Source organism: Bos taurus, chromosome 16 (assembly GCF_002263795.3).
Source record: "Bos taurus isolate L1 Dominette 01449 registration number 42190680 breed Hereford chromosome 16, ARS-UCD2.0, whole genome shotgun sequence".
Lineage (NCBI taxonomy): Eukaryota > Metazoa > Chordata > Mammalia > Artiodactyla > Bovidae > Bos > Bos taurus.
Window position 1 is genome coordinate 46758173 of NC_037343.1, and position 27002 is coordinate 46785174.

Sequence of the window (27002 nt, forward strand, 5' to 3'; positions counted from 1 at the left end):
GCACAGTGGGAGAGGGGTGCGGCAGGCCCACATCCTGCCCACTCGAGCTGCAGACACAGCTGTGCTTCTGGCCTCACACTCAGGGCGCATTGGGCAGACTGCTGTCCTCAGCACTTCCAGTTACTTCGATTACTATATTACTGGCTGATATCATTTCCTAGGCACCCCTGACAGCTTCAGACACAGCCATCCTCTCTGGAAGCCTCTCAACCCAGAATGGGAATGGAGGGGGTTCCATTAACTTTGCGCTCAGACGAGTCACTTCTGCGAAGGGCTGGGGAGAGGTAAGCACGCCAGCGGGAGATCGGGTTGTCAGCCGCCGAGCCCACCCTCAGAATGACCTCAGTGGCCACATCAGGTATAACAGAGTGCAGCTGTCAAACTTGTATCAACTGATGGTCCCCACTAGAAACCTGTGTCTCACATCTGAGGGGCGCGCTGAGCCTGCCATCAGCTCACAGTCAGGACAGAGCAACAGGATTCCCCTGGAGCTTCCAGAAATCTGGAAACTCAGCATCTCTATTCCTTAAACAAGCCTGCAGGCCCTTCCCGTCTCCTGCACAATTCAGAAGGCGGGTCACCTCTGTCTTAGTGCGCTGGTTCGCTGCTCAGCAGTCGTTAAACAGCCAGTTCTGCCAAGCAAGTTGAGCCGCATCAAATTAATATAGAGGAGTTGCCTTGAAAGTCACCCAGACTAGTAATGAGGCAGCCAGGATCGGCTGGACTTCATGGCTGTGAGAGCAGAGCTGCTGGTGGGTTTCACGTCAAACCCCTGAAAGCCATCTCCAGTCACCTGTGAGACCTGCAGACGGTGAGGCAGAGCAGATGGACCTGCACAGTAGCCAGCACTGCGTGGGCAGGGCCAATCCCGCCGGCAGAAGGCGGTGTGCGATGGCTCCAGCTAGGGCAACAGGGACCAGCGGCCCGCAGCGCTGTCTGGGGAGGGGCTCCTTGAGGAGACTCACCTCACTGAAACATGGCTTCTTTGGGTCTGTGCACAGAGTCATCTCCCTTTGTCAAAGGTTAGAATGAGATACTAAGAATCTTCCTGCCCCTACTTTTAGAGGCCTGGCAAGGGCTGGTGGCTTTGAATTAAATGAAGAAATTAGAACCAGAAGTGCTTACTGACACCTTGGTTACTGCTGTGAGGTAAAACACCATTAATTCTTTTTTTCTTTTTTGAACAGTTAGAATTTGGAGCTGGGGATCTGCAGGGGCCTTTATTTGGCCTGAAGCTGTTCCGTAATCTCACACCAAGATGGTAAGTATATCGAAATAAATGCCCTTTGGTGGTCTTTGTGTATTTAGACCAGAGCCTGTGTATTTTTCTTGTCAGGTCATCTGGAGTTACCATCTCTGACCTGCACGGTCACTGCGGGCAGACCCTGCCACGCTGGCACGGGGTCCAGGCAGTGTGCTTGGTGCAGAGAGCACTGGATTGGGCAGTGGGGTGGGAGGGGCCTGCCCTTGTCCCAGCCAGGGATCAGGCCCTCCATGGTCCTCAGGTTCCTGCTCTGTGGGGAAAGGCCCCTGCTGGTCACGTGGGCTGTGAGGACCATGATGTGAGGCCCTGGAGGGAATGCATGCTCACAGGGAAGTGGGTCCTGGTCTGAGTCTTTATGCACTAGTGGGTCATTTCTTTGTTGCAGAGAACAGTTTCGGGTCTGGAATGGGGCTTTACCAAGCAGTGAGGCAGTGAGTGAGGCGGCCTGTCAACCTGTCTCTCTGGTAGCTTTGTGTTAGGCCGGAATATTAAACTGCCCCCACCCCAGCTTCATCTTTGCTTTTGCAGTGATGTTGCACCCCTAGGACTGTCCCTTATAGGACACATGTGTCCTTATTCCCCATTAGGGGTACCTGTGTGAGCTCAGGTAGAAGAACTGGGTGGAGGATAAACAGCTCGTTCATCTGGCGATTGAAACGCAGCTGAAGGAGTCCTGGAAAGGAGCACATGTCTGAAAAGAAAAGCAGGGCTTCCCTGGTGGCCCAGAGTTTGGGAATCTGACCACCAGTGCAGGGGACGGGTTCAATCCCTGATCCAAGAAGATCCCACATGCCACGGAGCAACTGAGCTCACAGGCCACAGCTACTGAAGTCCATGCTGTAGAGCCTGTGCTCCATGACAAGAGAAGCCCACATACCACAACTAGAGAGTGTGCTAAATTGCTTCAGTCGTGTCCCACTCTTTGCAGCCCTATGGACTGTAGCCCACCAGGCTCTTCTGTCCATGGGATTCCCCAGGCAAGAATACTGGAGTGGGTTACCATGCCCTCCTCCAGGGGATCTTCCCAACCCAGGGATTGTAGCATCTTTTTAAAAAAAGAAAAAACAGTATTTCATCCCCAGTCAGATGTTCATCTACGAGCCTGCCTTCAGTTCCTGGTAAAGGCAAGTGTGCAGAGCCGTGTGACACACAGAGTGAGTGGTGTCGTGAGAGAGGGCGTGGCTTCTTGACAGATGGAGCTGGAAGCTGATGGAGATGAGCAGAGCCCCTTGCAGAGATGAGCGGGACTTCCAGGCAGAGGGCGTGGGGTGAACCGGATGCCGTGGCACGGGGACCCCCCCATGGTTTCTCTGGCCTCTCCTCTGGGACTCAGACCCACTGGGTCTGGGATGGACACAGGGCTTTAGGCTTTTAACCAGAACTTCCGGTGGGTTGTATGTATCCACATCACCGTTGTCCTAGCCTTGTCTGCTTAGGATTGTCACCACCCATGCTGCCGCTTTTGCAGGTCTGGAATTGAATTTCATCATGGTGCCTGGTTTATCAGACTTGGGATCATGAAGATTTATAGAAAGAATACTAGCTAATTAATACTCTTATCTCATCTCATGGGTGCCTGAGTCTCAGGGTCAAATTATTTGCAAGTCCAAACTGGTGACTGTTGGTGGGTGTGGAATCAGCCCAGGGCCTGGCAGGCAGCCTGTGGGATGTTCTCAGTCTCCCTGGGCAGTGCCTGCCTTACTGCTCTCTCCCCAGAGTTCGTCTCTCTCTAGGACACACTCCATAAGAACACGAAATCATATTACTTTGATTAAGCAGAGATCTCATTCTTTATGTTTTGATTTTTTTAAATGTTGCTTCGTGACATCTCAGGGTGACTTTTATCTGTCCTCTGTCTGCTTTCCCCCTGACTCTGGATCCCACTGTGGCCAGAGCGGAATAATGGGGTCTCTGTCTGGTGTGGCTGGAGTGTCAGATAAATGAGGGCAGGCTTGGGTTGGGGGCCCTGTGGAGAGCAAGGGGTTGGTTCCTCATTCATCTGGTCTTGAGAAGAGTTTTGCGTGCACAGGAGCAAATGTCATCAGTTACCACTTGTATTATTATTTTAGTGGCAAAAGCGAGACACAGACACCCAAAGGAAAGTGAAAGTCTTAGTCACTCAGTTGTGTCCAACTCTTTGCAACCCCATAGACTATAACCTGCCAGGCTTCTCCATCCATGCGATTCTCCAGGCAAGAATACTAGAGTAGGTTGCTATTTCCTTCTCCAGGGGATCTTTCTGACTCAGAGATCGAACCCATGTCTCCTGCATTGCAGGCAGACTCGACTGTCTGAGCCAGCGGGGAAGAGCTTAGGAAGGAGAAAAACTAAACAGGCATCCATCTAGTGAGGGCTGCTCACTGGAGACCAGCTGTTTGCTCATCTTTAGTAAAGTTCTGTGAATCCCTTTGTTACTGAAATGAAATACCCTTATTTAGCCAGAAGGTGGGGCTGACTCCCTTGGAAACGGAACTTCACAGGCCTTGCAGAGGGACAGTTTCCTAGCTTTTCAAGCAGCTTCAGTCGTACTGTGTGGCTGTGGGTGCACATCAGCCTCACACTGCAGCTTTGAAAACTACGCTGATGCCTGCCCATTGCGCCCCAGAAAAATGACTCCATTGGTCTGGGCCGGGCTCTGGGTGAGGGGCACTTAGACATGGCCTCACGTTAGCACCGCTTGGCCAGCTTTTCCATGCCAAGTCAATAAGTCAGCACACCTGGGGTGGGAGCCTGCAGGTGGTTCTAACTTGCAGCAGGATTTGACCTCCTGGTTTAGGAACGCAGATACACGGGTGCCTCTGTGGTTGTGGCTGCAGTTGGAATAGGATGGGGTAGGGGGATAAGTGAACAGTCCCCAGATTACCCTCCTGCCCCCTTGTGGGGAGCCACCTGGGAAACCACGGGAGTGATGGTGAGCAGGGTGGGGACTGGCGGAGAGGACGCAGCCAAGTCTGGCAACAAGCCCGATATCATCTAGGGACTTTCTCTGTGTATCCCCCCAGCTTTGTGACGACACACTGTGCCCTGCAGTTTTCGTCCCGCGGCATCCGGCCGGGCCTCACCACTGTCCTGGCCCGGAACCTGGACAAGAATACGGTGGGCTACCTGCAGTGGCGCTGGGGCGTCCAGTCAGCCATGAACACCAGCATCGTCCGGGACACCAAGACCAGCCACTTCACCGTGGCCCTGCAGGTGAGGACAGCTCGGGGGATCCTCCAGTCCCTTGCCCCCCACCCCCAAGTCCACTGCCTGCAGGGCCAAAGGCAGGTTCTATCCATCCACCCTCAGGAGCTGAAACAGGGTTGTGCTCAGGCTCCAGGGGAGCTGTGTTCCACCCCTCATAAAGTGAGAGGTCTTTTCTGCCGAAGGCCACAGGATCGGGGTCGGGGTGCCGTGGTGGCTGGGCAGGAGCTCGAGGCAGCTGCTGCCCTGTGAGAACGCTTGCTCGGGTGCAGGAGTTTTTATTTTTCCTGAGAAGTCAGAAGACTGGGTTTTTAAGTGAAATCTCCCAGTTTATAAAGATCAGCTCCAGGTGGATTTTTACACACCCTGTGGGACAAGCCCCCTGCCCCCGACAGTGCTTGGCCGCCGGGTGGGGCGACCCCCTCAGCTCGGTCTCAGCTGCCTTTTCTCCCTCCACCTCCCCAGCTTGGAATCCCTCACTCCTTCGCACTCATCAGCTATCAGCACAAATTCCAGGATGACGACCAGACCCGAGTGAAGGGGTCCCTGAAGTGAGTGCTGGCCAGGCCAACGTGGGAGTCCACCCGGTCTGTGCCATCGGGCACCTGCTAGGGTTAATGCACATCTCCCTTGTGAGGCCGTGGGACTTGCTACCCTGCCATCCCACCCTGAGGAGCTCGGCGTCTAATGTCGGATTCCTCTCCGGTCATTGACCAGGGGTGTCCGTCCTGAAAGTCCTCCCCGTGGGTGGTGGGAGGGCGAGGGAGTTGGGGATGGGAGCCTGGCCTCCGTCCTGGGTGACGGCTGCCAGTGGTGTTAGGGTTGTTGGGGGAGCAGGAGCAGGGGGCCTGGCTGGCTCACTGGTCCGCTCCTTGCAGGGCTGGCTTCTTCGGGACGGTGGTGGAGTACGGAGCAGAGAGGAAGATCTCCAGGCACAGTGTCCTCGGGGCGGCTGTCAGCATTGGAGTCCCACAGGGCGTTTCCCTCAAAATCAAGTAGGTTGGACTCGGGTCCTTCTGGCCAAGGGTTGTCTCACACTTGGTAACTCATCTGAGCTTCACCTGCATTAAGAAAAAAAGAGCCTTTGCTTAGAATTCCATTAGAGATGCGCTCGCTTCTGTCTGGGGTGTGTCAGCAATTGTAGAGTCCAGAAGCCCGACATTCGGTCAGTAAGACCAAGTCTCTGCTTCAGAGAACTTCCTGTGCCCACCTGCCCCTACTTGCCGCCCCTCTCCTGAAAGGCCCTGGGGTGGCCCCGCACATCCGCTAACCCACACGCCACACAGCTCACAGTGTGGCATGTACCTCATGGTCCGCAGGGCAGGCGGCGTTGGGCTCTCTGCGCCAGATCCTCCCACCTCGGTGGCCCAGCTGGTTGCCTCTAAATGGAGGCCTCACTGTCAGACCCTTGGCTGCTGAGACTCACCCCACAGTGGTCTGCTCCAGCCTCCTGGCTTCACCACTGTTGGGCTCCGTGATGCTCACACAGCGCTAAGGGTTCCAGCTCCAGCCTGTGCATCCCTCATCCCTCCCCACACCTCTCCTGGGGGACCTCACAGCGTCACAAATGTCACACCTCCACTCCCATGCTCCCCCGCCCTCGGTCATATGTGCCCTTCACAGCCTGCTGGGCCTGGAGTCCGCCCCCTCTCGGCACCTCAAGCTCCGTTTTTCCACCAGTTCTGGCCAGAAAGCCGGGAGCCAGTCTCCCAGCGAATCTCCCAGTCACCCTTTCCCAGTCTCCCAGCTTAGCATCCTCTCTCCTCAGAAAGCACATCCTCATCTGACCATTTCTCAGAATGTCTGCGGCCACCATCTCCGGTCTGAATTACTGCTCGTGTCCTCCTGACCAGTCTTCTCCCTCGGGATGCTGCTCTCCATAGTCTTTTAAAATCTAAGCCAGTGTCTTATAGATAAGATCAGATCAGTCGCTCAGTCGTGTCCAATTCTTTGTGATCCCATGGATCGCAGCACGCCAGGCCTCCCTGTCCATCACCAACTCCCGGCGTTCACTGAGACTCACGTCCATCGAGTCAGTGATGCCATCCACCCATTTCATCCTCTGTCGTCCCCTTCTCCTCCTGCCCCCAATCCCTCCCAGCATCAGTCTTTTCCAATGAGTCAACTCTTTGCATGAGGTGGCCAAAGTACTGGAGTTTCAGCTTTAGCATCAGTCCTTCCAAAGAAATCCCAGGGCTGATCTCCTTCAGAATGGACTGGTTGGATCTCCTTGCAGTCCAAGGGACTCTCAAGAGTCTTCTCCAACACCACAGTTCAAAAGCATCAATTCTTCAGCGCTCAGCCTTCTTCACAGTCCAACTTTCACATCCATACATGACCACAGGAAAAACCATAGCCTTGACTAGACGAACCTTTGGTGGCAAAGTAATGTCTCTGCTTTTGAATATGCCATCTAGGTTGGTTATAACTTTGCTTCCAAGGAGTAAGCGTCTTTTAATTTCATGGCTGCAGTCATCATCTGCAGTGATTTTGGAGCCCAGAAAAATAGTCTGACACTGTTTCCACTGTTTCCCCATCTATTTCCCATGAAGTGATGGGACCGGATGCCATGATCTTTGTTTTCTGAATGTTGAGCTTTAAGCCAACTTTTTCACTCTCCTCTTTCACCTTCATCAAGAGGCTTTTTAGTTCCTCTTCACTTTCTGCCATAAGGGTGGTGTCATCTGCATACCTGAGGTGATTGATATTTCTCCCGGCAATCTTGATTCCAGCTTGTGTTTCTTCCAGTCCAGCGTTTCTCATGATGTACTCTGCATATAAGTTAAATAAACAGGATGACTATATACAGCCTTGACGTACTCCTTTTCCTATTTGGAACCAGTCTGTTGTTCCATGTCCAGTTCTAACTGTTGCTTCCTGACCTGCATACAGATTTCTCAAGAGGCAGATCAGGTGGTCTGATATTCCCATCTCTCAGAATTTCCCACAGTCTATTGTGATCCACGCAGTCAAAGGCTTTGGCATAGTCAATAAAGCAGAAATAGATGTTTTTCTGGAACTCTCTTGCTTTTTCCATGATCCAGCGGATGTTGGCAATTTGATCTCTGGTTCCTCTGCCTTTTCTAAAACAAGCTTGAACATCAGGAAGTTCATGGTTCACATATTGCTGAAGCCTGGCTTGGAGAATTTTGAGCATTACTTTACTAGCGTGTGAGAGGAGTGCAATTGTGTGGTAGTTTGAGCATTCTTTGGCATTGCCTTTCTTTGGGATTGGAATGAAAACTGACCATTTCCAGTCCTGTGGCCACTGCTGAGTTTTCCACATTTGCTGGCATATTGAGTGCAGCACTTTCAGAGCATCATCTTTCAGGATTTGGAATAGCTCAGCTGGAATGCCATCACCTCCACTAGCTTTGTTCGTAGTGATGCTTTCTAAGGCCCACTTGACTTCACATTCCAGGATGTCTGGCTCTAGGTCAGTGATCACACCATTGTGATTATCTGGGTCATGAAGATCTTTTTTGTACAGTTCTTCTGTGTATTCTTGCCATCTCTTCTTAATATCTTCTGCTTCTGTTAGGTCCATACCATTTCTGTTCTTTATCGAGCCCATCTTTGCATGAAATGTTCCTTTGATATCTCTGATTTTCTTGAAGAGATCTCTAGTCTTTCCCATTCTGTTGTTTTCCTCTATTTCTTTGCATTGATCGCTGAAGAAGGCTTTCTTATCTCTTCTTGCTATTCTTTGGAACTCTGCATTCAGATGTTTATATCTTTCCTTTTCTCCTTTGCTTTTCGCTTGTCTTCTTTTCACAACTATTTGTAAGGCCTCCCCAGACAGCCATTTTGCTTTTTTGCATTTCTTTTCCATGGGGATGGTCTTGATCCCTGTCTCCTGTACAATGTCACGAACCTCATTCCATAGTTCATCAGGCACTCTATCTATCAGATCTAGGCCCTTAAATCTATTTCTCACTTCCACTGTATAATCATAAGGGATTTGATTTAGGTCATACCTGAATGGTCTAGTGGTTTTCCCTACTTTCTTCAATTTAAGTCTGAATTTGGCAATAAGGAGTTCATGGTCTGAGCCACAGTCAGCTCCTGGTCTTGTTTTTGCTGACTGTATAGAGCTTCTCCATCTTTGGCTGCAAAGAATATAATCAATCTGATTTCGGTGTTGACCATCTGGTGATGCCCATGTGTAGAGTCTTCTCTTGTGTTGTTGGAAGAGGGTGTTTGTTATGAGCAGTGCATTTTCTTGGCAAAACTCTATTAGTCTTTGCCCTGCTTCATTCCGTATTCCAAGGCCAAATTTACCTGTTACTCCAGGTGTTTCTTGACTTCCTACTTTCGCATTCCAGTCCCCTGTAATGAAAAGGACGTCTTTTTTGGGTGTTAGTTCTAAAAGGTCTTGTAGGTCTTCATAGAACCGTTCAACTTCAGCTTCTTCAGCGTTACTGGTTGGGGCATAGACTTGGATTACTGTGATATTGAATGGTTTGCCTTGGAAACAAACAGAGATCATTCCGTTGTTTTTGAGATTGCATCCAAGTAGTGCATTTCGGACTCTTTTGTTGACCATGATGGCCACTCCGTTTCTTCTGAGGGATTCCTGCCCGCAGTAGTAGATATAATGGTCATCTGAGTTAAATTCACCCATTCCAGTCCATTTCAGTTCACTGATTCATACAATGTCGACATTCACTCTTGCCGTCTCTTGTTTGACCACTTCCAATTTGCCTTGATTCATGGACCTGACATTCCAGGTTCCTATGCAATATTGCTCTTTACAGCATAGGACCTTGCTTCTATCACCAGTCACATCCACAGCTAGATATTGTTTTTGCTTTGGCTCCATCCCTTCATTCTTTCTGGAGTTATTTCTCCACTGATTTCCAGTAGCATATTGGGCACCTACTGACCTGGGGAGTTTCTCTTTCAGTATCCTATCATTTTGCCTTTTCATACTGTTCATGGTGTTCTCAAGGCAAGAATACTGAAGTGGTTTGCCATTCCCTTCTCCAGTGGACCACATTTCTGTCAGATCTCTCCACCATGACCTGCCCATCTTGGGTTGCCCCACGGGCATGGCTTAGTTTCATTGAGTTAGACAAGGCTGTGGTCCTAGTGTGATTAGATTGACTAGTTTTCTGTGAGTATGGTTTCAGTGTGTTTGCCCTCTGATGCCCTCTTACAACACCTACCGTCTTACTTGGGTTTTTCTTACCGTGGGTGTAGGGTATCTCTTCACGGCTGCTCCAGCAAAGTGCAGCCATTGCTCCTTACCTTGGACGAGGGGTATCTCCTCACTGCTGCCCTTCCTGACCTTCAACGTGGGATAGCTCCTCTAGGCCCTCCTGCGCCCGCGCAGCCATGGCTCCTTGTACGTGGGGTTGCTCCTCCCGGCTGCCGCCCCTGGCCTCGGGCGTGGGGGCGTGGGGTAGCTCCTCTCGGCCGACCCCTGACCTCGGACGCGGGGATAGCTCCTCTCGGCAGTTCCTGCGCCGCCGCAGTCTGGTACTCTCGGCCACTGCCCCTGACCTCGGACGTGGGGTAACTCCTCTTGGCCACCACCCTTCGGGCATGGGGTCCTCTTGGCTTTGTGCTTAAGGCCCTCAGGGACTCCCTCAATTCGGGGCAAATCGGCCCCCTCAGAGCCCACAGGATCTAGCCCCTCAGTCTCTTCTCTGCCCCCCACCCGATCCTATTCACTCTGGCCTCCAGGCTGCTCCGGGAGCACACCAAGCCCACTCTTGCTTCTAGGCTTGGCTGGCGCCTGCTGCTCCCCAGTCCCCAGGGAGCCACATGGCTGATTCCTTCAGTTCCCTCAGGTCTCTGCTCAAGTGTCATCTGATTGCCAAAACCATCTCTCGTCACCCTGTTAAAACTGGTGGCCCTCACCTTGCCCTGAGCTGTCCATTTCCCCTTTGCCCATTTCTTATTCTCCGTTGTACCTTCTCCATCTGACAAGCCACCATCCCTCGCCACCCGTCATTCAGAGTGCCGTAACTCAGTCCATTTTCTCTGTTCTCTGTGCTCCTGCCACCAAGGACACAGCCTAGCACTGAAGAGGGACTCTGTGAGCGCATGAGTGAGAAAAAGCAGACCACAGCTCGGCTATGGAGCTGTGGTCTGCAGGTCCCCATAGCCACAGTTGGTGTCAGGCACTTCTCTAACCTGAAATGTGAAGATGCCCGGGATTTAATAAAGAACACAGAGCCGGCAGATTTCTGCATTCCAGTCCCTTCTCCTCCCCTACCTCCCACATCGGGACCTCCAATGAGGCACCGTTCTCTGTTGTAAATGCTCCTCCCCGGCAGAAGTCACGTTACACAGTCTGAACTGAATTCCTGTCCCAAGGATGCCAGCCTGCTTCTTTGTCCATAGGCTGCATTGTCTGAGTTATATTGGTAAATATAACTGAAAGGCACTTCAGTCCAGCAATAGCAGCTGCTCTTTGCTAACTTATATTGTATTTATTTGACAAATCACACTAATCTTTGAATGTTAAACCAACCTTATATTTCCTGAGGCAAATTCCAGTGGATCATGACATGTGATACTTTATATATATTGCTTGATTTGCTTATGTCTTACTAAGAATTTTTGAATCTTTGTTTTTAAGGGATGCCAGTTATAATTGTCTTTTTATTATGTATTTATCAGGTTTTGGACCACGTTATGCCAGCCTGATAACAAGAGTTAGGAATTATGCCGTCCTCTGTTTTATGAAAGAATTTGTATGAGAATGGTCTTGGTTGTTTTTTTTTCCCCTAGTTTCATAGAGTTTAGCAGTAAAATCAACCAAGCCTGAGTTTTCATTTATAGGAAGGTTTTTGATAGTGAATTCAATTTCTTTCATAAATACAGGGCTTCTCCAATTTTCTGGTTCATCCCTTTTTTTCCTCCCTTCCAGTTTTCAGTTCAGTTCAGTCGCTCAGTCGTGTCTGACTGTTTGTGACCCCATGAACTGCAGCACACCAGGCCTCCCTGCCATCACCAACTCCCAGAGTCCACCCAAACCCATGTCCATCGAGTCGGTGATGCCATCCAACCATCTCATCCTTTGTCGTCCCCTTCTCCTTCTGCCCTCAATCTTTCCCAACATCAGGGTCTTTTCAAATGAGTCAGCTCTTTGCATCAGGTGGCCAAAGTAGCAGAGTTTCCACTTCAACATCAGTCCTTCCAATGAACACCCAGGGCTGATCTCCTTTAAAATGGACTGATTGGATCTCCTTGCAGTCCAAGGGACTCTCAAGAGTCTTCTCCAACACCACAGTTCAAGAGCATCAATTCTTCGGTGCTCAGCTTTCTTTAGAGTCCAACTCTCACTTCCAGTTTTATTGAGATATAATTGACCAAACAGTGCTTTATAAGTTTAAGGTATACGGCATAATGATTTGACTTACATACATCACAGCACATTTAGTGAATATCCACCATCTCATGTAGATACAAAATTAAAGAAATAGAAAAAAAATGGTTTTCCCTTGTGACGAGACCTCTCAGGATTTACCCGCTGTGTTTGATCTTGTGTTTTACATGTAAACGCCATCACAGATAGATGTAGAGGACGTCTCCATCGTTCCTCAAAGGCCCACAGGCCCCTGTGTGGTCTCCCAGGCCTCAGCAGCCCTGGTGTGCCTTTGCTCCCTATATCTTTGCCTTTTCCAGGATGCCACATAATTGGGAGTCATCCAAGGTGAAGGCCTTTGCTTCTTTCAGGAGCATCATGCATTTGAGATAATCCACACTGTTGCAGGCATCAGCAGTGTGGTCCTCCTTATTGCTGTTGGGTGCTGCATGGCGTAGATGTGCCACGGTTTATCTGTTGTGTAAATACTTCACTTGCTTCCAGCTTCAGGAAGTTACAAATTAAGCCAGTACAAACATTCATATTCAAGTTTTGTGTGAACACAAGTGGTCTCATTTCTCATGGGTAAGTACCCTGGTGATCTGAGTCATGTGGGAGGCTGTGTTTAACTTCATAAGAGTCCCAAGCCATTTTCCAAAGCAGCGTCTCATCTTCCTTTCCCACCAGCAGCTCTGAGAGTTGCAGTTGTTCCACATCCTTCCCAGCCCTGGGGAGGGCCTTTTTTTTTTAATTTCACCTGTTTAGCAGATGATGTAGGTGTGTCCCGTTTTGGTCCTCTTGGTTCTCATTTACCTCCTGTCTGAGATGTTGACTGGCTTTTCAAGTGCTGATTTGACATCCTTTTTGTTTGTTTTTTTTAAGTGAAGTCTCTATCCATATCTTTTGTCTGTTTCATTATTGGGTTTTTGGAGTTCTCCTTTTAGTGTTGAGCATTCTTCATCATCTCTGGAGTTGCTTTTGTTACTGAAGGGTCTTGTCACTGGGTATAGACTTCAGGGTTAATGGAGTTTTCTCTCAGTGCCGTCATGGTGTTCTGCTCTCTTCTGACTCCTCTGTTCCTGACAAGTCATTGGTCTTTTGAGCCTTTATACTCTGCTGTCTCTTTTGTTTATTTCCCCCCTGGTTACTCAACTTTTTTTACTCTTGTTTCTCAGCACTTGAGTGTAGCTACACGCGATTTTGTTCTATGTCTGCTGCTTGGGGTTTGCTAAACTTCTTGCTTCTATAAATTGATGTATTTATTTATGTAGAATTATTAAATTTGCAAATTTTAGGACATTAATTCATTAAATGTTAAATATTTAATATACTTCTTCCCAGCTGCAATGTTGCCCCAGACTCTGAGCTCTGATTCTTCAGTCCAGTAGGAGTGCATATTTCCTTGCAGTTTTAATCATCCTCTCCTCTCTGGGGCCCTAATTACTTCTGTGCTAAACCTCTGGTTTCTGAGGCTCTGCGCATTTGTCTTCAATCCTTTTTCTCTTTGTTCTTCACGTTGGATCATTTCTACTAAATTCTCTTACTCTTCTCTCATCTCCAATCTGATGTTAAACCATCAATTAATATGTTATGTCTTTGAGCAGAGTTTAAACAGTTGCTTTAAAATCCTTATCTGCTGGCTGTAGCATCTGAGGTAGCTCTTTATTATCTTTTTCTCATTGTATCTGGGTATGTAGCAAAGGTCCCATCACTTCATGGGAAATAGATGGGGAAACAGTGGAAACAGTGTCAGACTATTTTTCTGGGCTCCAAAATCACTACAGATGGTGACTGCAGCTATGAAATTAAAAGACGCTTACTCCTTGGAAAGAAAGTTATGACCAACCTAGATAGCATATTCAAAAGCAGAGACATTACTTTGCCAACAAAGGTTCGTCTAGTCAAGGCTATGGTTTTTCCTGTGGTCATGTATGGATGTGAAAGTTGGACTGTGAAGAAGGCTGAGCGCCGAAGAATTGATGCTTTTGAACTGTGGTGTTGGAGAAGACTCTTGAGAGTCCCTTGGACTGCAAGGAGATCCAACCAGTCCATTCTGAAGGAGATCAGCCCTGGGATTTCTTTGGAAGGACTGATGCTAAAGCTGAAACTCCAGTACTTTGGCCACCTCATGCAAAGAGTTGACTCATTGGAAAAGACTCTGATGCTGGGAGGGATTGGGGGCAGGAGGAGAAGGGGACGACAGAGGATGAGATGGCTGGATTGCATCACTGACTCGATGGACATGAGTCTCAGTGAACTCCAGGAGTTGGTGATGGACAGGGAGGCCTGGCGTGCTGCGATTCATGGGGTCGCAAAGAGTCGGACATGACTAAGCGACTGATCTGATCTGATCTGATCTGATGTAGCATAGTTGGTATTGTAGTAAGTGTTAATTTTTGTTTCCTTTTAGAACTTGGGTGAAGTCTGGCTGCAAACTTGGACTTACCCATGTAGCCACAGTCAAAACACAGCACCATGCATCCTTTGGGGATCTCTGGCACACTGAGACCTTGGGGCTCCCCACCTGTGACTTCCCTTTGGGGGGCCCCCCTCTTCCCAGACACAGTGGTTGCCCCAGACTCTGAACTTTAATTCTTCAATAGGACTACAGATTCCTTTGCAGTTGTAATCATCCATTGTGGTATAGAGTGAGAACTGCCTTCAGGCTAAAGGCTGTTTTTTTAAAAAGTCCAGCAGCTCACCAGTGCCAGTTGGCGCTTCTGCCCTCTGTTGTTGTCTGGTCCCCGAGGGTGTGGGTCACATTGGTCGAGAGTTCGCAGTTGATGTCTGTGGGCTAACTGGACCTGTGGGAGCCACCCGGCCGTCACTGAGGCTTGACAGGCCATCTGGAGGCGTGGCCTCCCCTGCCTCCCGGGCCATGTGTGCTCTGCTTGGGTGTGAGTCTGCTGCTTGCGGTCAGCAGGTATCGAGCCCTTTCTTCTGCCAGACCTAGGGGCCTGCTCAGGGGAGTGGACCGTGAGGCGTGCAGACTGGGTTCCACCTCCCCAGGTCCTGTGGGTCAAGAGGTTCTTCCTGGGCTGGGACACCCTCGCCGAGCCCCCGTTCCCTGGGAACCTGACTCACATGGGCACTCGGCTCTGTTCTGTTCTCAGGTTAAATAGGGCCAGTCAGACCTACTTCTTCCCCATCCACCTGACAGACCAGCTGCTGCCCAGCGCCGTGTTCTATGCCACCGCGGGGCCGCTCGTGCTGTACTTCGCTCTGCACCGCCTGGTCATCAGACCCTACCTCAGGGCTCAGAAGGAGAAGTGAGTTCTCAGCACTGCTGGGGACGGGGCCGAACTGCCCTGTGCCCAGCTCCCCCGTCTGTGACGTGGAGAGGGTAGCAGCCGCCCCACAGGGCGTGAGGGAAACCCCCTAAGCTGATAGGTGTACAGTGCTCACTGCGGAGTCTGGGCACGTCAAGACCTCAGTGAGTATTAGCTAGTTGTTATCAGTAGTAGCGGTACTGCTGTTGGCAACACTTGGGTTAACTTCTGTCTGTCCACATTCCTACTTTCAGAAAGAATTAGAGTTAGTTTACCAAACTGTTGGGACTATAAGCCATGACCACAGAAATGAGAAGTCTTCCTTTTTCTCATTCTAACCATTTCTTTGCCTGGCACTGAATTCAAAGAGATCGGGCTCTGAGTTCCTACAAACAAGGCCCATGTTAACTACAGTCTTGGAAGTCATCTAGATGTAATTTATTTTGCCGTTTCTTAGAGATAATCCATTAGCCCAGCATTAAACCCAAGAGGAGGTTTAACTTCATTACTTTACAATGATCTCATTTAATAGATCACTGAACTTAGTCAGGGAGCAAGGAGCCCAAGGAAGGCTCTTGGGGGGCCCCTCCAGCCTCTGATTCATTTGAGTTCGGGATCCTAATTCCCCAGCAGACTGAAGGCTTGGAGCAGAGGGTGTGCTGGGCAAGGCTGGTAGGACACGTGTGTGCTGCCCAGGTCCCCGTGCTCTGCTGTATTTTATCGCATGAAGCGTGCCTTGTCCCTGCCAAGGGTGTCCTGTGGTAATGCCTGATTGGGGGCATCTCCTGAGAGTCTCACCCTCTCCCGCTTTCCTGAGATTACTGCTGCGAGGAGTCCTCCTCCCACTGAGGTTGGGGAGAGCCATCTGGGGACCACAGGACAGCTGCACAGGCCTGGGACAAACAGATTTGCTTGAACTTGCCTTGGAAATAGTGTTTAAAGTTCTAGAACTGGGAACGCAGTAAGATTTACAGGCTGTTGGCAGGGTGCAGGTCCAGCCTGGGGCACTGTGGCCTCCCGTGCTGGTAACCCATGTTCCTCACACATGGCTTGTGTTTTCCTCGCCTCAGGGAACTGGAGAAGCAAAGGGAAAGCACAGCCACCGACATCCTGCAGAAGAAACAAGAGGCAGAAGCTGCCGTAAGTGCTGCGTCACCGGCTCCCTTCCAGGCCTCTGCCCTGTGAGGATCTGAGCGTGGACCAGGCCGCACCATGCTCCCATCCTTTCTCGTCCACGTTTCTTAAACCTGTGGGGGACATGCTTCACACCCTGCAGAGTGGTCTCAGGAGCCTTGGGTCTTGGGCTTTTCTTCCCCGACAGCCTCCCTGGTCATCTAGTCTTTACGTTACTGCCTGTGGGATGCAGTGCTGGGCGTGTCTGTCTGTGCCCTGAAGAGTCAACCCTGTTACCCTGCAAAGACATTACCAGGTTTTTTAAAAGTGGTGGGTGTTGTCCTTTTTCTTCCCTGTGAGTGAATTGTTTTTCCAAGACTGCAGTAGCAGCCACGTCCAGAGAAATGGACAAGCAGGACCGACAGGCACCAGGCATGTGGCCCTGGCTCTGAGGGAGCCTCCGGAGGCCCTGATAGTAGTGTCCTTGTCCTCTGCAGGTTCGGTTGATGCAGGAATCTGTCCGAAGAATAATTGAGGCCGAAGAGTCCAGAATGGGTGAGCAGGCCTGGCCTCTCTGAGGACAGGGTGGGTGCTGGGTTTCCGCAGGAGCACATGGCTCCTGCAGCCAGGCTGCACGGGGGTTGCCTGCCAAGGCTGCCCTGCCCTGACCAGCCCTGTCCTCAGGGCTCATCATTGTCAACGCCTGGTATGGAAAATTTGTCAATGACAAGAGCAAGAAGAGCGAGAAGGTGAAGGTGATCGATGTGACCGTGCCCCTGCAGTGTCTGGTGAAGGACTCCAAGCTCATCCTCACCGAGGCCTCCAAGGTGGGCGCTCGAGGTAGATGGGAGGGGCACCTGGGGAAGAGGGACCCTCTAAGGGGCCATGTCACTGCAGCGGAACCCGTCATGCTGCCGCATTCCCTATGCGAGATGCAGCCCAGGACCCAGGTTACAGCCACACTGGAGCAGTTGACGTCATCCATCCATCCAGCCACTCATCTGTCCATCCATTGCCAACTGTTTTTTGAGCCCCTACTGTGTGCCAGTTACAGCAGCAAACAAAATATACCTCCTGCCTTTGGGCGCTCACACTCTGTGCCTTGCCTGGTTCCAGAAGGGGGGTCCGCCTGTAGTACACCAGAGGCTCAGGGGGAGTGGGGTGTGTGCCAGAGGTGAGTTAAAGCACAGAGGAGCTCAGGCAGAGTGCCCTGGTCCCTGAGTGGGTTCCTGGTCTTGCGTCCTCTGCAGGGCTTCCTTGAAGATGGAGGGTGTTTTAGTGTGGCAGTGGGGCAAGTCTAGGACTAAGTAGGCAGCTTGTTAAAATCCTCTTTCCTGTACTCAGGCTCCCAGGATTGCATCCTTCGTGGGCAGTGTCCACACTGCCCCTCCGGGCAGGTACTGACTACAGCGCCACTGGGCTTCAAACGCCTGTCTCCAGTGAGAATCTGTCTGTTGCAGGCTGGGCTGCCCGGCTTCTACGACCCGTGTGTGGGTGAAGAGAAGAACCTGAAAGTGCTTTACCAGTTCCGCGGGGTCCTTCATCAGGTCATGGCGCTCGACAGCGAGGCACTCAGGATACCAAAGCAGTGTGAGTAGCTGCCCCTGGCTGTCACCCGTCCTTGCCCAGAGACAGGCCCAGGGACCTCAGTGGCGGGGGCAACAAAAGCCTTCCTTCTATCCTTGGCCGGGGAGCCATAGGCTTGGGCATCGTGACCTACACAGACCTGGGAAATGATGCCCTGAGGGAGGGGTCAGCCCTTTCCCAGGTGGTAGTGAGCTCTTGGAAACTGCAGCCGGGGTGACTAGGTATGAGGCAGACCCAGTGGCTCCTCTGTGTTCAAGAACACAGTGATTTTTGGCAGCTCATCCTCTGCCCAGCTTCAGGCCAGGCAGCCTCTGGCCAGGGCCTGGTTGATCCCCGCTACGTGGAAAGAGTGCGTGGAAACAGTTGCCTTTAGATGCGCTGATTTTGTCTTTTCTTTTACAGCTCACAGAATTGATACTGATGGATAAACTACTTGAGAAGCCAGATTCAAAAGGGGCTGCAAAAGAATTTCCCCAGGAGTCAACAAATTTTGGAAAGAAGCAGGGAAAAAAACCCAGAATCAGATGTTTATTTTGTATTTGCATAGAAAGTGGTACTGGCTCAATTATGTGAAGGGACACACAGATGCCCCGAGGCAACCCCACCAGGACCGGAACCGCAGCTGGGCCCGAGTCTGTTCCCAAGGATCATGTCCCCGCAGGGAAGGCCCGGCCCCCGGGGCCTCAGGGTCCCTCGCCGGCTGAGCCACCCAGTAGCTCTGTCTGCCGTGAGGTATTTATGAACACCTCGCCCTCATGCCCGTGACCGTGAGCTACCTTTCCTAAAATCCACACTGAACACAGAAAACAAAACGGAAGGAGGGAAGCCGTTCCCAGGAGCAGAGTCTCTGGATCAAGGGAACGCCTGTTGAGTCACCTTCCTGCTGAAATGTGACTGCGTGAATCTGGACAGGATGGTGTGGGTTTATAAATCTGCTTTTTACCTGAGAACGAGTGGCTTTGGGAATTAAGTCTCCTCCGTCCCCTCCCAGAACTTCTCAAGTCATTCCACTGGCACCTGGCTTGGGACAGAGGATGTCACTCCGGTCCCAGGAGCCACCTGTGTCCTCATGTGAAGCAGCGTTGCCTCTGCCCTCCCCCACACAGCTCAGTCCATGCGGCCCGGAGAGGTCAGAGTGGGAGCCAAGAGGCTCAAGGGGTTCCAGGGGCCCCTCCCTGCTCGCTGCCAGCAGGTGGCACTGCTGCTCCCACACCGGCTCAGTCAGTCTCCTCTGGGCTGCCCGTACCCATTTGGGTGTCTGCTCCCAGGAACCCCTTCCTTCACACGCCTCTTTTGAGGATGCAGAGTATTTCACAACCAGGCCCCTCCTAACCAGCCTGGCTGGTGAACAGTCACTGGAGGAGCAGACGCCTGGCTGGTTGGGGTTCAGGCAGCCTCTGTGCGGCTCCTGTTCAATCAGGCCTTGCCCCTGATGTCGGTACCGGAGAAGTCACTCACAACCCCCTTCCTCCAGTGTTTAAAGGTAGTTCAGGTTGTCCAATTCTGTAATATTTATCTCCACTTAAAAGTTCCCTGCAAGAGCAGCTGCTCTGAATGTAAATCGTGCAATAAGTGTCGAGTTAGTGGAGTCCGACCTTGGCCATAGCCTGTGCCCCTCCTGGCAGGCCGTCCCTCCTGTTGTTGAACAGGGACTGAACAGAGGACACGCTCTTACCACAATAAACCTTTCCTGAAAGCCGGGGGCAGTGTCTGTATGCGTCTGTGTGTTCATTTTAGGAGCCACCAGGTAGAGGGACTTGCCTCCTCCTCACAGGCCTTGCCCCACCCTCTGTTCTCAGGGTTCAAACTGTGAGACCTGACTTGAGGCTGGGGTATTTTCTCTGCCAGACATCTGCCTGAGAATTTTAAGAGTCCAGAGTTCAAATCACAGGCTAGGTGGTTTTTGTTTTGTTTCGTTTTGTTTTTAATTAAAGGCAACTTTTTTGGGAAGTCAAATATGGTCACGCCCTGCTGGTCCTTCAGCAGGAAACAGGAAGTCAGTCTCCTCAGCTGTGACCATGCTCAGGAGAACTCAAACCAGTGCTCACTCACTTTTAAATAAAGGAGGCAGCACACGGGGTAGGAAGACACTTTATTACGTTGCTCACTCACACCGGCCGCGCAGAGGTACTCCTGGGACAGAGCCAGCCGTCCAGGTGATGGAGGGGACGCCTCGCTGCCTTAGGGTCAGCTAGCGCCCCACATCCCCCACCCCAGCCGGGGCCTACCTACCCCTCAGGGACATGGTCGGCCACACTGGCCCAGGGTGGTTCCAAGGACGCTCACCCAGCTTGTGCTAGAGAGGCAGCTGGGCTGTCACCTTCTGAAGGGAGAGCCAAGGTGTCCTGTTCAGGGCCCCAGCCTCCTCCCCGCCAGGGCCACCACACTCCCACTTGAGGCGGCGCTGGCCTAAGGGTCAAAGTGGGACCAAAAGGTCCACAGCCAGAGAGTCTGGAGACCATGGCCCCTCCTCTCAGAGGCTCAAACGGCCCAGTAGGCAGCTCAGCTCTGCTGCCCCAGCCGAGGCCTGGCCTGGAGTCCCGGCCGCCCTGCGAGGCGGGCACGCAGCCGGCTGCACATCCTCCGCATCACCAGCCTCTGGGCCTTCAGGCGCCTGCGGAGCTTTTCGTTCTCCTTCAGAGTCAGGAAGAGTTTTTTTTTCAGGGTGTCTAAGTCCAAAAGGGCATAGCTGTGATCGGACGGCTGTGTGGGGAGGCGCCTCTTCAGCTCTGGGGGGCTAGCTGGCTGACCAGGGACCCCAGAAGTTTCTGGTGTGTGTGGCGGGACCTGAGGACAGAGGTCAGTGAGGGACCAGAGCAGCAGCCAGGGACCTGAGGCCAAGGGGGCTCCCCTGACACCCAGAACTGCTGGGCCGCAGCTGTTGCGGGTAAAGTCTGAGGTCCAGGCTGGTGCTCTGGTTCGAGCACCAGTTTTCTTCATTCTGTTTGAAGCAAATCCCCTCAGACTGAGACCAGTCCTGTGCTGCCTTCACGCCAAGCCCGGCCTCACCTGTGCTCCTAGGCCTCCAACCTCGGGGGGCAGCTGCAGCACTTCAACTGTCGTATCCATCTTCCTCCCCAGGCCACACTCCCCGGAGCCCGTCTCAGGGAGGACCTGTAAAGACAGGGCGGAGCCAGCCGTTCGTGGGTCCTCCCCAGCTGCTACTTATCCTGCCAGGAGTCCCTTCACACCACATGGGGGCTGCCAGGGCACCAGCAGGACAGCTAGCCGCCTCCACAGCCTGGGGCCAAACCTTTAGAGATGAGCAGGAGCCAGACTTGCGACTGGCTGCCACTGCTTGATACTGAACAGGGAGGAGGAGGCATGGACAGCTTCAGCTTCTCCTTCTCTAGGAAAACGGAATCCAAACCCCAACTTGTAAGGAAAGCATGATGAGCTCCAGTGGGCTGGCCTGGCGGGAAGGCGCAGGAGCTCAGTTGGAACACTTGTGACCAGCAGGGCAAACTCACCTTTCTCTCCCCAGAGGTGGCATCTCCACTCCGGCCGGTAGGGTCCGTGTTCTCCCTCACCAGCTGCAAGAGATGCAGAGCTGCTGTGGACAGGCCCCGGGGTGGGCACAGGAGATCTGCACCAGAGGGTCCATCAGGCCTCACCTGTCTCTGTCCCCATGCTCAGCCCAGCCCAGCTCTCCTCTCACCATCCACCAGTGCCCCTCCTCCACAGTCCCCAAACCTTGGGTCAGAGACCCACTGAAGCCAGAGACCTGGCATTCTTCAAGGGAAAACACCCAACTCAAAGCCTGCAGTCCCCAGGCCTCCAAAGAACTGAGCAGAAACCATGGGGACCACAATTTCAACTCCCCGCACCCCCACTCTGCCCCCAGGCACCAAAAGCACTAGAGGCAGGACCACAAACGTCTCCTTAGGGTTAACCTGTCATCACTGGCCGTGGAGCAGTTTCCTACAAATGCCATGGAAGTCATCACCCTGACTGAACAGGTTCCTGATCCACGATGGGAGTTTCAGATCAGCAAACTGTAATTTCCAGAGTCCCCGGTACCACATCCCTGCAGTCCACAATACTGTGCTGTGCACTTTATGTGTGTTAAAACAGCAGATCTCAGGGTAAGTGTTCTTACCATGATAAAGTAAGTATATATATATATATATAAAACAAAAGGCCTTCTACGTTTAAAAGAAAGAAGAGCTCCCCCATTAAGCGTCTACTTTGTGCCAAGCAATGTTCCTGGACATGGGAATAAAAGCCATGGAGCAAAACCCAGCCCTCAGGGACCCCCCTGGCCCCTAGACCACCTCCTTTTCAACCCAACAGGTCTCCAGAGTTGGCCTGTTCCATCTTCTCATCATGACACCCACTTTTGGCTCAGGCCACTGTGACCATCCTTACCTGCGATGCCACAGAGGCCTCTGAACCAGCCTCCAGAGGGGCCTTCGGAAGTCATGTCCCTCCCCACCAGCCTCCCCCCAAAAACCCACCTCCTGTCCAGGACTTCCCTGGTGGTCCAGGGGTTAGGGCTCTGCACTTCCACTGCAGGGGACAAGGGTTCAATCCCTGGTTGGGAAACTCAGATCCCTGTATGTCAAGCCCTCCGCCCCTTTGAAGAAAACCACCGCCTGTCCAAGGCTGTCACCACCTGGCCCTGCGCCCTCCACAGGGCCTGAGCTGCTGCTGCTCCTGAGCATGCTCAGATCCTGCCCCCACCCAGCCTCGCTCCGCTGTCCCTGTCCCCCTCCAGCACTCCACCACCATCGTCCTCCTGTGCCCTGGACAGGAAAGTCCTCACCTCCCTCGAGCCCAAGTGAGGCCCCACAAAGTGAAGTGCAGAAAGAAGCAAGCTCGTGGGCCCCTCCCCATCAGCTGCTTCCGTAGCACCCATCATGAAGTGACTTGTTTTTAAGGCAGCTTTGAACTGCAGATTTCCTAAAGCTCAGGGCCAGGTGGGGACCCTGGGCTTTGGACCTAGGGGCCTGTCAGTTTTCAGCCTCTGCTGTCCCCACAAATGACACCGTTGCCCACCCCACTGCCAGGTGGGGGACCCCCACGGCCGTGCACCTGTGGGGGGCCCTGGAAGGCGAACACTGTGGGCACTGCGTTGTGCTTCAGGTTCTTGCGGTTCCCAAAGGCACTGAAGCACTCGGGCCGGAAGTGCTCGGAGCAGATGACCGTGTGCTGCTTGGGCTCGAAGTCGCCCCGGCCGATGTTCAGCACCCATTCCTTCAGCAGCTCCGGGCGGCTGAACGGGAACCTGGGGGCACAGCAAGGAGGCACGAGGGACTTGCGGGGCTAAACACACACCTTCAGGGTCCCAGGGACCTTCTGCATCCCTGCCCTGCACTTTACTGGACAGCCTGGAAAACTCAATAGCCTTGTCCTGTTAAACCACATCCTTCCATGTCGGGAAGCTTCCATCGTGGCTGCTGACAGCATCCTTAGTAGGATATCTGAGACCATGAACATGGCCAGAGCCTCAGTGAGGTGCTCCCAGAGCCACATCTGCCAGGCAGGCCTCCATTCCTGCTCCTGTGTGGGGAAGCAGGAGGGGAAGTGAGCCCACCCTCTTGGAACCTACATTCTAGAGCAAGGAGACAGCCAGTACACTAGACAGTCACGGACCATGCAAGAATAGAATAGGAAGTGGTTGGGGAAGGCCACCTAGGAGGTGACACTGGAGCAGAGGCTGCAGAAAGTGGGACACAGAACAGCAACACGGGAACAGAAGGAAGAGCAAGTCCAAAGGCCGAGGGTGTGAGGAGCCAACGAGGCAGGTCTGGCTGACACAGAGCAAGAAGAGGATGCAGGCCACTGTCAGAAGGGGCTTCCTGGAGGCTCAGGCAGAGGTGGAGCTGGAGAAGGTGGTGAGTGGCAGATCTGGGGTGCATCATGAAAGCCAGGCAGAGAAGTTTGCCTGTGGGCTAAGAAGCAGAGGAAGGACTTTCAAGTGCTGAGATTATGGGGGAGGGGCAGCTTGGGGGGATCAGCAGTTTGGTTTTATTAATATACATGAGATGTTAAATTTCAGGTGCCTTTTAGATGTCCACGTGCTGAAGCTGAGTGGCAGGGGGACAAGAGTTGTCTGGAGTTGTCACCATGCGGGTATCCCCATGTAAAAGGTGGCAGAGCCATAAGCCTGGGTGAGATGGCTGCCCTGGGGAGCCAGCATGGACAGCGATGGGACAGCGGCACGGCCAGCACCCTTAAGTGCTCCAATATCTGTCTGGAGTTGGAAATAAGCAGAATCTACCCAAGAAGACTGAGAAGGGACACTGTGACAAAGGAAGAGAACAAGAGGTGTCCCAGAAGCCAGGTGGTAGATGGCCTCAAGGGGTCAGCAGTCGGTTGTGTCATAGGCTGCAGAGAAGGGCCAATGGGACTTGACCGAGCAAATTTTGGGAGTGGTGGGGTACAGGCGCTGGAAGACAAGACCCAGCAAAGACGCCCCAAGTCTCGTACCCGTGATGGCCAAAACACAGAGGGGCCCAGATGCCCTTCAATTGTAGAACAAGTTGGTTGGAGTAAATATACTCCTGGATCACTACACAGCAATGAAAAGGATGAACTGCTGCGGCTGCTTCAGGCCACATGAAGGACTCACGAGCACAGTGATGAGCAAAGGACAGGAAAAAGGACAGCGTGTGGCTCCATTCAGTGAGGCTCCAAACAGGCCAAGGCAGTCCCCTCTGACAGAGGCCTTACCCTTGGGGACTGAGTGAGGGGCTGGAAGGGGGTGCGTTTCCGGGTCTCCTGGGGGCTTCTATGTTCTAAACTCTTGGCAGTCACACCGGGTGTTCACTTGGTTAAATTGTGTGCTTATAAACTGTGCACTTTTCCGTAGGCGTGTTACATATCAATAGACATACTCACGTTAAAAAAGAAAACGCTTAGAGGAGACGAAGTGTAGATGAACAGAGCGCAGCCCTTTGGAGTCACACTCTGAGCAGGATGGAGGAAGGCGCTGTGGCTGGAACCAGCAATAAAGTGTGCAACACTCTACCCATCGATGCTAAAGCGGCCGTGCACTCGGCCGGGTCCCACACCTGAGGGGCGCGGGGCGCGCAGGGACAGACTCCAGAAGTCCTACCATCCTCCTGCGGCTCCAGCAAAGGTCGCGCGTCCCGGCCCCGCGCCCCACCCGCCTGAACGTTCTCATTCCTCCACCACCGGAGAGGTGAGCAGAGCGCGCAGCGCACCACACACCTAAGGGAGGTTAGCAACGCATCTTGCAGCAAATACTGCACACTTAACTACGTCCCAGGCTGCACAGTCCCTGGGCCGCGGAGGGGACGCATGCCAAGTCACCGCAAGGGCGCAGCGCTGAGCGCGCACCAGGCCCGCCACCGCCTCCCCCGACCCAAGAGAGGCTGTGCGCCCGCGGGCGTTACTCAGCCTCTCCGACCGTCTCCCTGCACGCCCAGGCGGCCGAGGTGGTGCCAGGCTTCTTGGACCAGGACCTCGCCACTCCCCGGGGGGCCGCCGCCCCTCCGCAAAGGGCTCGGCCGCACGTCCTCTGGCCTCCCGGCGGTCGGGCAGCGGCCCGAGTGTCCCCAAGCCTGTCGCGCCAGGCCTGGCGCTTCCGCGGGGGCCGCGGTCATCGGCCTGGGCGAAGCGGGCCCCCGCGCACCCCGGTGCCCCCGCCCCTCACCGGTGGAAGGTGAGCTGCTTCCTGCGATTGCTGTAGCGGTTGCAGCACTGCCGGGCCGCGCACGACTTCGGCATCTCCAGACGCCAGGCCCGGCTGCCCCAAACAAAGATGGCGGCGGCGGGGCCTGCGGGGCGCGGCAGCGACTCCGGGAGGGGCGGGGTCACGGGACGGGACGGGGCTGACCGGTGGAGGCGGGGCGAGCGATTGGGGCGGGGCCTGCCGGCGGCAGGCCCTCGAGAGAGGGGCGGGGCCTCCGTGAGGGGCGGGGCTTGCAGGGAGGCTGGTGAGTAAAGGCGGGTCGGGTTATGTTCCTTAGCCAGCATCTCGTGCACAGTGCCCGCGACCCTGTCAAGGGGTGCTTCAACGCCCGGCTCAGACCGGACATCCCCGATGCAGGTTTTACCCTAGTTATGCTGAAGCGTCACCCTCACCTCCTTGCTCTGAGCCTCCAAAATTCACACACACACAACCCAGCTCTGGACAACTGGTTAAAGGCAGGCTCACCGGCCACCGAGGCCAGTATTTTCAAGATTTCAGTAGGTGTTGATTCATAGATTTCGGCTGCTCCAACGTCACATTAGAAAGTACTAGTTGACCATTAGCTGGTCCCAGATTGGCTAGGCAGACACAGCCGACTGACAGAACAGGCTCAGCCCCTTGGGACCCCCAAGTGGAAGGGCAGAATGAGTACGGGGCAGATTCTAATCCCACCTGCATAAGCTTAGAGATGGCTGCAGCTTTTACAATGCAGGTTAACCACTCACTGGGATTTAAGCTAATGTACAATGTGAAGAAATTGTGAAAGCTATTCACGTCTCTTCATGCTGTGGTTTGTTTCTGGAGAATTTACTAGAAAAGTGTATTAAGGGATGTGAGAATGTTTCATCCTGCTAAACCAAACTCACTCTAAACTTCCCAAGTCTTCATGTAACCATGATTTTGGGAGTTGGTGATGAGGGTCAGTCCTTCAGCACAGAACACAAACACCTAGACATGAACCTCAAAGTAGCAATATATTTATTTACAAAATATACAGTTTCACAGAAACAGCTTCGCTTTATACACATAAACTTTATAATTACACAGAACAATGTAAACGATGTTAAGTGTCTGGCCTGGCCAAAGCCGACAGGAGGGACTTGCTTTGGGGATGACAACTTTCCCTCCCTTCTCCATCAGCCACCAACCAGGAACCCAGAGATGGGCCATACCTAATTTGCATAAAGCTGATTGCAGCTGCCCAGCTCAATCTAACAGAAAAACCGTGGTGTCCTGACTTCTTAAGACACCACCCACAGGGATAACTCTGTTAAAAGAACAAAAGCAAATGACGGAAACAGAAATCGAGATGAGTATCAAATGCCTTCCAGAGGCGTCACCAGGAACTGAGTCTTCTAAGAGCAATATGGTAATTGCCAAGACTGGCAGCTCCACCCTAAAATCACACCTATTCTTAAACACACTTGTAAAACTGTGGAGGTTTTTTTTTTTTTTTTTAAGAGAGAAACACTTGGAAACTTTGGCTACTGTCACGGTGAAGACAAAGGACAGGCAATGTCACAGTGCAGATCTTTGGCAAATTTCTCTCCAACTTTTCCTGGACTTTTGCCCTAGTCAGAGCCAGACGGTTGTCTGGGGAGAAGGTTG

General features: G+C 52.6%; 2 protein-coding genes across 4 annotated transcripts in view; one reads left to right on the top strand and one right to left on the bottom strand.

The window, feature by feature from the left end:
* Positions 1-19434, top strand: part of DNAJC11 (DnaJ heat shock protein family (Hsp40) member C11) — a 70325-nt gene extending 50891 nt beyond the window's left edge. The window contains 11 exon segments of one of the 3 annotated variants that reach the window (NM_001045993.1): positions 162-284; positions 1188-1261; positions 4267-4456; positions 4913-4998; positions 5326-5442; positions 14879-15034; positions 16105-16174; positions 16645-16702; positions 16832-16974; positions 17608-17737; positions 18137-19433. In NM_001045993.1, the coding sequence (NP_001039458.1) occupies positions 162-284; positions 1188-1261; positions 4267-4456; positions 4913-4998; positions 5326-5442; positions 14879-15034; positions 16105-16174; positions 16645-16702; positions 16832-16974; positions 17608-17737; positions 18137-18162 (1173 nt within the window). In that variant the 3' untranslated portion in view covers positions 18163-19433. 3 annotated transcript variants of the gene reach the window in all.
* Positions 19435-19809: 375 nt separating this feature from the next.
* THAP3 (THAP domain containing 3) lies at positions 19810-25433 on the bottom strand. Its single transcript, NM_001075347.1, has 5 exons — positions 25356-25433; positions 22769-22961; positions 21205-21267; positions 20744-20848; positions 19810-20521 (listed from the first exon to the last, which is right to left on the bottom strand). The coding sequence occupies exons 1-5, from the start codon at positions 25427-25429 to the stop codon at positions 20237-20239; spliced, it is 720 nt and encodes a 239-aa protein (NP_001068815.1). The 5' UTR covers positions 25430-25433; the 3' UTR covers positions 19810-20236.
* Positions 25434-27002: the final 1569 nt, after the last annotated feature.